The 10,981-nt window shown below is 41.8% G+C and overlaps 2 protein-coding genes across 3 annotated transcripts in view; both read left to right on the forward strand.

Moving 5' to 3' along the window:
* Positions 1-3,655, forward strand: part of pth4 (parathyroid hormone 4) — a 3,978-nt gene extending 323 nt beyond the window's left edge. Inside the window, exon 2 of the mRNA XM_032514733.1 lies at positions 3,161-3,655. Coding sequence (XP_032370624.1) covers positions 3,161-3,431 — 271 coding nt within the window. The 3' untranslated portion in view covers positions 3,432-3,655. The remainder of the gene's footprint in view (positions 1-3,160) is intronic.
* A 1,880-nt stretch (positions 3,656-5,535) lies between these two features.
* cept1b (choline/ethanolamine phosphotransferase 1b) overlaps positions 5,536-10,981 on the forward strand; it is a 12,921-nt gene continuing 7,475 nt past the window's right edge. The window contains exons 1-4 of one of the 2 annotated variants that reach the window (XM_032514737.1): positions 5,536-5,787; positions 7,025-7,287; positions 7,959-8,133; positions 8,858-9,005. In XM_032514737.1, coding sequence (XP_032370628.1) covers positions 7,097-7,287; positions 7,959-8,133; positions 8,858-9,005 — 514 coding nt within the window. In that variant the 5' untranslated portion in view covers positions 5,536-5,787; positions 7,025-7,096. Of the gene's footprint in view, positions 5,788-6,995; positions 7,288-7,958; positions 8,134-8,857; positions 9,006-10,981 lie in introns of both variants that reach the window. The other variant, XM_032514736.1, reaches the window with a different exon arrangement.

The following is a 10,981-nucleotide window of genomic DNA, read 5'->3' on the forward strand; positions in this document are numbered from 1 at the left end:
CCCCCCCAACCACTCAGGGTGCTGGCCCAGCTGGCAGCCCACTCACTCTGACATGTCTCCATTTATGCATGAATAGGTCTTGTGTGCATTTCAAGCCTGTGTGTAGTGATTACTAACAAAGAAGATGTAAATTGTAATTTCCCCACTGGGGATCAATAAAATGTAGAAGTAGGAAAATGTTTGGTGTGCATCAGCACACAGGCGGAATTTTGGTAACTATGTTCAGTAAGCATAACTTTCCTCTGTCAGTCATTGTTATATACTGTACCAGACCCGTGTGAGATAAACGGTTGCGATTGGCCTGTCCAAGTTCTGGCCAGCTAGAAATCGGTCTGAATTTGAGGGAGGGCTGACATGTCTGCCAGAGCTAATACAACTTGCAGATTCATGTGGTTTTCTAGGCTAGGTATGAGCAGTACCAGAGTGAAAATGGAGAATTGGATAATGGAGAAAAGAAGGATAAGGTGACGCTCTAACATTATTATTATTATAATTATTATTATTTTTAAATCCGCTTTGTATGGACACTGAGTTTTTCTTCATAGATTTTGTGTGGAGGGGCTGCAAAGAAACGAGATCCAGGACTGATTTCAACTCTACTAATTCCTGTTGCTGTTATTTTCCCTGTCTATTGGTATGTGAAATAAGAGTGCCCCTAATACTCGCCTTCAGAGTCTCCCATAGTGTGCAGGGGGAAGTTTCATCACTTGTGTTAGTCTCCAGAAAAAGTCTACAGCCTGTGGAATCGTTTTTACAAAAAACGGCATCTGCTAACAAAGTAGGATCTAGTTTTCAGATGTTGTATTATCGATCTAATTGAGAGGTAAGTTAAAGTAGAAACATCGTAGTGAAATTACTGGTATTCATAATGAAAGCTATTCGCATGACAGTAAAGTAACCCGTAGCCTAACTAAAACATAAAAAGAAACACAAGTGGAAAAAAAACAATTCAATGTATTTGTTCAGTAGGGGTAATCTTTCTGGCCTTTTTTTTTTTTTTTTTGCTTATGTAGGCTACACAAGGGCGGCCGTAGGTCAGTGGTAGAGCGGTTGCCTGTCAGTTGTGGTGGTTCGATCCCTGGCCCTGCAGTCCCATGTTGAAGTGTCCTTGGGCAAGACACTGAACCCCAAGTGTAAATGAGTGTTTATCTAATGAGCAGGTGGCACCTTGTACGACAGCCTCAACGCTTTGAGTAGTCGTTAAGACTAAAAAAGCGCCATAGAAATACATCCATTTACATTTACAAAAGGGCACAATTGGGTTCATCATTGGCGGGGGGGAATGAGGGAGTATTCTCACCTCTCAGCCCGAGTCTTAACCAGGCGCAACTCCTCCTCTTTGTTTCCAGTTTCTAGATCTTCACGCCAAGGCTGCCCCTTGAGTCCTGCACTATTTGTCCTCTCTCCAGAGCCTCTGGCTCACGCTATTCACAAATCGATTGTGGTGTCACCAATATGCATTTGTAAGACATATAGGTGTATGTGATAATAAAGTACCTTTACCTTACCAGCATCACTGCTCACTATTTGCGGACAATGTGTTGGTTTTTTTTAGAGAGCCCCTCTCAGTTTCTTCCTCACCTTCCGTCATTATGCGAGGAGTATGGAAGCTTTTCAGGCTTTAAAACTAACTGGTCAAAGTCTGCACTGCTTCATTTAAATGATCCTGCTCGCAATTCAATCATCCCTGCTAACATCCCCATTGTTAAGCAGTTTAAATATTTAGACATTGACGTTTTTCCTTGCTTGAACCCGATTGTTAGGCTTAACTCTCTGTTGTTCTGAACATTTTGAAAGATATGTAAAAATGGATGGGTCTGCCTATGCCTATTCAAGCCTGTTACTCTGTGGTAAAAATTAATGTTTTACCCAGTATTAATTTTGTGAGCTCTATGCTACCTCTTTACCCTACTTCTGGTTATTGGCATAAATTACAATCAGCAGTGTCTAAATTTATCTGGAAAGAAAAAAGACGCGACTTAAGATGTCTACTCTACAGAGGAGGAAAGAGGATGGTGGCCTCTCAGTTCCCAACTTTAAACATAATTCTTGGTCCTTTGTGTTAAGACCCCTCCTTACCTGGTTCAACCCAGACATGTCTGTTTGCTGGCGAACCTTAGAAAATGCTATAACAGAGCCTTGTTCACTCCATGGCGTTCTTTTTGCCAAATTCTCCAATAAACAGTGCCAGATATGCTTTGGCCCCATTATCTCTTAGATTATAAACACTTGGAGATTAGCTGAAACATGTTGCCACATGTTGCTTGTAACTGGCAAACCTTTTCTCCATTATTCAACAATACAGCACTTCTGATTGGTGTGAGGCCTATACCAGCCCCACAGTGGGAACAGATGGGGGTTCATTGTCTAAAAGACATTTTTAGCGAGGTTGGCTTGTAACCCCTTCTGACTCACACAACATATTCAGTCTACCACATTCCTCTTTTTTCTTTTACCTTCTATTAAGATCAGCACTCAAGGCATACGGTGTCCCCTTGCAGAGGGCTATGCCCATCTATCTTATCCGGAAGTTATTTCCTATGCAGCTAAAAACCTGTGGTATAGGATTGAGGCTTTATCAGTTTTTGGTGATATCTGGCAGCTTTGGCCTTCCTGTTGAGAAGCTCTGGGTATGCGATTGCCCAGGCCTGAGTAAAGAAATCCAGAGCATCAGCAGATTCACTACAATTTCATTCTTAGGACATATCTCACCCCTGTGAAAATGCATCACATGAAAATAATTACCAGCCCTTTATGCATGTTCTACCCACTAAAAGCTCAAGGTACTTGAGGTACAATATCTGCGATTGCTCTCCTGTTAGTCAGTTCTGGAACAATATTTCCTCCAAAATATCTGCCCTGATTAATGACTCTGTACCTGTTACTGTCAGTGTTTTGATTCTGAATGATCTGTCAGCCCTCCAGCCCTCTAAATCTCCAAAACGTGCTGTTTTTGCTGAACTTAAGGCAGCCAAGAGAATGATTGCAACCCATTGGAAACCACCTCATGACTTGTCTATACATACTTCAACACTTTCCTTTCTAACAAATGGAACCCCAGGAAAGACTTTGGACATGGCCTATGAATCTACATGTATTTGGATTCTGACTCTGTGTTTTGGATCAAATGTCTGATTTCTGACCTGTCCACTCCCTGCAGTCGGCGAGCTGTGACCGAACACCAGCTGATGCACGACCGCGGCCGAAACATCCAGAGCCTTAAGAGACTCATCTGGCTGTCCAGCGCCATCGAGGGTCTCCACACTGCCCAGACTCGCTCTGCTGCTTTTAACCCCACAAAGGTTCTGAACCTGGCTCTGAATCCAAAGCTGGTCCCTGCTGCTGGGCTCCCCCAGCCCAACCGGGTGGAGAGCCTTATGAGAGACTTCTTTAATCCCTACCTGACTCAGCAGCCAGACAGTGAGGCGTAACATCACTTTAATGCAGAAACATCAAACTACTGTACACACTTATTAAATAAATGATCTGTGTTCATCATTGTTTGTCCTTAGTGCCACGACATTCATTCAGCCAAAGACAAATCCAAATCCAATCTTCAAGAGTTTAGAAGCAGATTCCATTTTGTAGTTTTGTTGAGTTTAAGCTTCCTGAAGGTAAAGTTTATGTACAACATTACGCTTACATCGAGGGCTGATAATACAACCAACACATTTAAATGTTTTCAAGCAAATGTTCCTATGATAAACAGAAAGAATAAAACACTGTGCAAAATGAGCTAGGGTATGTGGCTTTTTGGTCTAGTGCAGGAATCTTCAACAGGGGGCTGGGACCCCTGTGTATCCTCAGAGTCAATGCAGGGGGGGCCTCCAAATCATGGTTAATTTTTGAAGTTTTTTTAAAAAGTTAAAAAGTCTTAAAGTGCTCATATTATGCTTTTGGCTTTTCCCCTTTCCTTTATTATGTTGTATATCTTTTTTTGTGCATGTTATAGGTTTACAATGTGAAAAAGCCTGAAGTTTACCCCTGAAAAAAACACTGTTCCAAAACAGCTCTGATGTAGTCCGGCTTTTACTTCCGTGGAAAACGTGCGTCACTTTGACATAATTACAATGCTCGCTTAACTGCTAGCGCGGCACGCCCTCATACTCTGCTTCTAGTAGTCCTTACCTGGTTACTGCGCATGTGAGACTCCCAACAAAGATGGAACAGAAGTGCAATGTCTCACTCTGTAGTTAAGAGAGCAGAGAGCTCAACACACAGGGTGAAAAGAGGAGCTGCAGCAATTACAGTACAAAAATAGGGTGTTTTTTATAAATTAAACCATGTAAACCTATTCTTACATAACCTCTAAATACAATTGTGAACCTGAAAATGAGCATAACATGAGCACTTTAAAATGAATCTAACATATTTATAGCAAATATAATAAACCCCTACTGTGTACTGGCCTGTAGGTAAGGTAGGCCATCCACAGAGTAGATGTAGATTTGCACAGTAAACAGATTAATTAAAGGATTCACTGTGCCGCATGTGTGTTTAACATTAAAACATGATTTATAAAATCATGCCAACAATATTAGAAAAAAAAGTCAAATGTGAACACCTATTAAAGCAGAGACGATGCAGCGTCCAGAAACAGAACCCCGCTTAAAGTTTGTTACATTTGCTACAACATAGCCGTAATATAAAAAGTAAACTCTGAGTGAATTGATATATCACCCAGCACTGCTACTACTATACTTATATTTGCGCCATCTCTTCAGTTAAAACGTTGAAGCATGTGTTTCCAGTTAAGGTTTTCCAGTCAGCCATTAGAAACAGACGCACATTGCGTAGTGTAAGATTATTTCCAGTGTATAGGCTACTTTTGTTCCTTGAAATAATCTACTGACTACTTTTATTTAATAGTGACTCTGCAGCGCCAGTGAGTAGACTTGCAATGCAAGACGTAACAATCGCTGAATCAATTTCCCTTCATTCATTCAGAGTGTAGAGCAATACATAGTCAGAATTTTCAGACTACATACCTTTTGCTGTACAATTCATGAACAGCTACCAAGTGTGTGATTGATTCACGTTGTGCATGTTTAAGTAGATTATTTGAATGCCTGTAATTTAATATTGTAAACATTGATATTAAACTTTGTTGATGCAGGAATGTGTGCAAACTTTTTTGTCTAGCTCACCATTTGATGAAACCCCCAGTCAAATAACTTTCATTGTAGATTTCAGTTTCTGGTACCACCCAACATGAACAGAGCATGTCCTTGTTGCAGGAATTCATTTATCGGAGAGTAGGAACATGAACATGATGAAAGAAATGAAATGATTAGGGATAACAAGTGCAGGAGTAAATACATACTGCAGTGTGGTCAAAGTGGACAAGGCAGAAGATGCTTTGTCAGCTTAATGAGAACAGAACTGATGAGGAAAATCTGACACACTGCACACTGTAGGCGTTTACTAACTCCAGAAGGTGTCAGGAGTGCAACATTAAGGATGCAAGCTGCAGTTAAAACCTAACAAAGAAGAAGCAGAAGCAGTAGCAGAAGAAGAAGCAGAAGAAGAAGAAGAAATAGGGGGGGGAAAAACTGAAGCTACGCGAGATTTACGTGATGGCTAAAGTGAACTAGCTTGCTTTGACAACCACAGTGACTGACACCGGTCGTGGTGATCCACCGCCTGCTGCAAACGTCCTTTCGGTGGTCTCTATGTCATAGAGAGAAACTTTAAAGCTAACCATCCACAGAGGAGTCCTGTCTGCCGGATTGAAGAGCCCCTACCTCCCCTCGGACTGCCCACGGCTCTTGTCCTTTAACCGGCCAGGTCAGTTCAGCAGCTCGCCAGCTGTCTTTGGTGTAGCTAACTCATAAATATGTAGCTAGCTAACTAGTCAAGCTAGCTTAAACTAGCCGCGGTCATCCGGTAGGTGTCAATAGTATACTCTGGTTTAGTTAATATCTTAACTGGGTCAGCAAAGTAGCTAAGTATGGAGAAATGATAAGCCAATAGCAAGCGAGGGACTTTAAATTACCAAACTGACACAAGTCTTCCGTAGCTACCACTCCAGCAAATGCTAATCTTCCTATGCTAATAGCGAGTGTGCTAGGCTGCATTAGCAGGTTGTTTTGCTATCGTCAGTAGCTCATGTTTTGCTGACAGTCACAAGAAATAGTTTAGTAAAACGGACACGGTCCGTTAAGTTGATCTTTCATACTGTCTTTGATGTATACAGTGGCACCAGTTAACTGATTAAGCCCCGTTAATGTTAAACTTTGCAGATAATGGTGTCTTTGGTATTGGTGTCATAGGTCATATGGTAGTTCAGTACACTCCTGATCTAATAAAGTCATCAGTAGTACTAACAATAACACGTGGCAGTTTAGGGTAGTTTCTGATCGTTTTGGTGGTGACTGACAGTGGTGGAAAGTAACATTACATTAGTACATTTACTCAAGTACTGCACAATGTTGAGTAACTACTTTAATTGAGTATTTCCATTTTTTTGCTGCTTTATACGTCTATTCCACTAGCTACATTTCAGAGGCAAATATTGTACTTTTTACTCCACTATGTTTATTTTATCACTTTAGTAACTTTGCAGATTCAATATAATATTATAGAAAACAATCAAGAAATGAATGATGTATCATTATTGACAAAGATATGACTTTATTACTCTTGCATTGCTAGAGCCATCTCCAGAGAACTGTGGAATAAGGTCTGGCTACACCACAAGTACATTCAAGGATAGGAGAAAAAAAAACCACTGTGTTGTTCGCATTTCTTTAAACCAATCACAATTGTCTTGGGCGACGTCAAGCACCGGACTCCGGGCTTGGTCTACAAATAGTCTCAGGAAGGAACTTGTTTCAGTGGAACATTTGCACCCTGCAAAAGAAACCTGTATTCACACTGTACAGTATTGTGCTATTGTCACAGGACAGTATTGTGCTATTGTCACAGGACAGTATTGTGCCATTGTCACAGGACAGTATTGTGATATTGGTTTCTTGCTCCTGGGTATTGTCCAGCCTCATCCAGCCCCACTGTGGATCTTTAGACCTAACGGCAGGACAGTGGCAGAGGCGGAGCCAGAGCCATCGGGGACCAGACCAGCGGGCAGAAGGGCTCCATGAGCGCCACGGGGCAGCAGCAAGCGGGAGGCCTGCGTTCTCGCCGAGGCCTTGGCCGGGACAAGGACCCTGGGCAAGGAATGGGCATGGAGGCGGCCTGCTGGCTGGCCCCCGGAGTGCTCCGCAGGCTAATCGAGTTGCCCTCACCCCCCTTGTCCCGACACCAGCTCAAGAGACTGGAGGAGCACAGGTAAACAGCAGTCCTGCTCTGATAACTGAGAAAAACTGAAATAAAACCTCATGTGGTGTTATTTCATCTTATGTTAATTGAGTTGTTCTAGGTTTGAGGTTGAGCAATGATATATATGCATTTACCTGCTACCTGTCTGAATTTAAAATTGATGTGACGTGACCTAAATCATTTATGTAAAAATGTTTTTTTGCTTTCAAGAGCAAAACGACAAACCCACTTCTGATTTATTTCAAACACAGATTATACTGAGCTCTATTTTTCATAAATAAAAGTGTCTTTGGTCGAGTGTAAATGTACAGAGTTCGGCAGACTGGAAGCACATTTACCAGACAACAGCCAAGATTAACCTTTAGTTCTTTTGCAAAGTTACAAAATTATCCTTGACAATCTACCGCTGAGGTGACGGCTTTCATTGTAGCCGATGAAATCAATGGTGGCCGGCTTAAGCTTTCACTTGCTCCACTTGTTGAGAAACTGTAAGTTATAATTAAAATTGCAGCTCTTGCGATTTGAATAGTAATTAAAATATAAAAAACAAGAAACACTCCAGCCCTAATTATCAGCCAGCCTTTGTCACAACTGTAATATTGTGCCACCACCACCATCATCATTATTTCTGGGAGGTCAAAGTCATCAGGATCTCAGCTGGCTGTTGTCGGTCCCTGCAGGTACAGCAGTGCAGGACGCTCTCTGCTAGAGCCTCTGATGCAGCGTTACTGGGAATGGTTGGTGGGACGGGTCCCTTCCTGGATTGCTCCCAACCTCATCACCATCATCGGCCTGGCCACCAACGTCTTCACCACCCTCGTGCTCATCTACTACTGCCCAACTGCCACTGAACAGGTTAGTCATCACTGTGGAACACCATTCTACTGGACGCTCTTTATGTTAAAACACATTAAACACGCTGGAATTTATGTTTTCATTCACCAGTTAAGTCCAGTGTCTGTTTTTGGATCTCTATTAAGCTACTGTTAATGCAAATGTGTCCTGTTAAAGGATTTCCAGGAAAGCTGTGCAGTCATTTTATGTGAATGTTTTAAATGGTAGGTTAACAGGGAGTTTTGTGTCTGTTTATACTGCTCAGCAGCCCGCTGTAGGCATATCTGATTACAAGAGAACCAGACACAGCAACAGCAAGGGACCCCTGATTAGGGTTGGGTACCAAGATCACTTTTTTAAAGAATAAAAGTTACAGTGCAGTGTGAGAAATTTATAATTTTATAGTTTGGACGGAAAGGTTTGGGAGGGGAGAGGGAGGTGTTTTATTTTGTGTAGTGTGTAAAATCTAAATAAATAACAAAATGTTCTTAGTAAATAGGATAAATAGGTTTAAAATAATTTTACAGCTGAAATAATTTTTTGGTTATTACAGAGGATTCCAAAAAAAAGGGAGAAAAAAAACGCTACCTAATCCTGATTTTGACATAGGGTATTCCAGACACTGTATGCATTGTGATTGCATGTATTGATTTGTATCACCTGATTGGACGAGATCTGCTTCAGCTTGTTTTGTGTTTCGGGTTTTGCGATGGAGTGACCCCTGTTCTACATGAATGTGTTTCAGGCTCCTCTCTGGGCGTACCTGCTGTGTGCTGTGGGCCTGTTTATCTACCAATCATTGGACGCCATTGACGGGAAGCAGGCCAGACGCACCAATAGCAGCTCTCCGCTGGGCGAGCTCTTTGACCACGGCTGTGACTCCCTCTCCACCGGTCTGTTTTCTTCTGTTTGACTTCGTTCCACCATGTCTCAGTGAATCTGAAGCCTTTTTTTCCTCAAAATCTGTTTATTGGTATTTCAGATAAGAAACAAACAGTAAAAACTGTATGTTTCTAAAAATGTTTCCAAAATGTTTCTATTTAGATAAAGACAAAAAACAATAGGTTGTTTTTCAATTAGGTACTGCATGGGGGTCGCGAAAGTTTTGGTTGATTAGACTTTTTTTATATTCTCCCCCCCCCGCAATTTTTTCAAATCGTAAGTGAACGTGTACGTTTTTTTTAAATAACATAAACATGAATTCAACACACTGTAGTAAACAGAATAAGGAGGCAGAGAAGATGTCTTTCTCATCAATGCACACATGGCACTATAGGACCAGTTTGATAAACACAATTTTATACAATATATTTGATTAGGGTGGGGTCGGTCCCCGCTCCATACTCGCCATCAGTTTGGGGGTCCTTGGCCTGGAAAACGTTGAAGACCCCTGGTTTAGATATTATTAAAGTACAAAGCTGCTTCACATAGTTGTTATTAATATCTCACATTAGGTTGTTATTGTAGCAAAGAGTTAAGAGCATATGTATTGCCTAGCCTCTACTACATAATTATTGGTTATGAAAGATTACCAAGTCTTATTAAATGTCTCACTGGTACCTTGAATGTAGTTTTTCCAGTTTTACTATAGGTGTTAGGGCTGCACAATTAATCGAATTTTAATCGCGATCACGATTTGGGACTTCCACGATCAAATTTGCGTGATCGAGCGATTATTTTTATTTAAAGCGTCATTTATAGAACGCTCCAGGTTTTTTGCAAAGCCAATCTCCGCTCCATAAAGCCGTCTGCCCAGAGCCAGTCAGAGTAGTTCACTGCACCCCGTGCAGCTAAGTTTCTAGATGTAGACAGTCACAGAGGACAGAGTAGCGGGAGAAAACTCAACAGATAGCAGTCGGTAATACATCAGTTCAAGGTTTACCAGTTTACCAGTAAACGCAACAATTTGTCCCATTTGTTGTTTTTCAGACAACAGCAGTGACCAGTGCTAGTCGGTGCTAGTTAGCGTCTGTTAGCTGTTAGCTAGTAGCGTCTGTTAGCTGTTAGCTCTTTAGGACGCACCGGTGCTAATGTCCTGCATCCGCTGCAATGCTGTTATATGGTACTGTTTAATTTTGCGTTACATGACCCATTTCGTCTGTAAAGCCTGCCTGTGTTGGATCTTTCTACGCTCTCTCGTCCTACTCTCTCTCATCTTACTCTCGCGCCCCGCCACACAGCGGCCGCGGTCCACACTTCTGTATATGTCTACAGTTTTAATTTTCATTAACACAGCTGTATTTGAAGTATGAGGGGTTAAACCTGTATTTGTACCAGTGTTTCCGCGGGTAACTGTTATCGCGGCCGCTACGGCGAAGAACCAGAAGAAGTTTTGAATGCAGCTACTTCAGTTGGTAGAGTAACAGCGTGGGAGACGGAGCTGCTGGTACCGAAGCCTGGACCAGGACCAGAGATGTGACCCATGGCAAGAATATCATAGTTCATAAAAATGCAGCGCAGTGAAGATACAGACGTTTAATACACACGAGTGTGTATCCGCCTCGACCCGTGCTGGACCCGTTCATAATGACAGCCGTCTCTCTGTGAGTAGCGTCCATCACACTCCCTCTCCAGTTAAATAGCCTATGTGACAATAAAATTTGTTTTGGTTAAAATCAACAAATAATCGTGAGAATAATCGCGATCAAAATTTTGATCCAAATAATCGCGATTATCATTTTGGCCATAATCTTGCAGCCCTAATAGGTGTTGTATAACGTCTTTGATCAACATAGAAAGTGGGAGGTTGTGCCCGTTTCCTTTTCAAAAGAATAAATCTGCACGCCAAAACGGTTATGAACCTTGCCACCGTGAAAAGTGGGACTGTCCTCTCCCAGTAAGGCAAGACAGCTTTATTTGTATAGCACAT

Source organism: Etheostoma spectabile, chromosome 4 (genome assembly GCF_008692095.1).
Source record: "Etheostoma spectabile isolate EspeVRDwgs_2016 chromosome 4, UIUC_Espe_1.0, whole genome shotgun sequence".
NCBI lineage: Eukaryota > Metazoa > Chordata > Actinopteri > Perciformes > Percidae > Etheostoma > Etheostoma spectabile.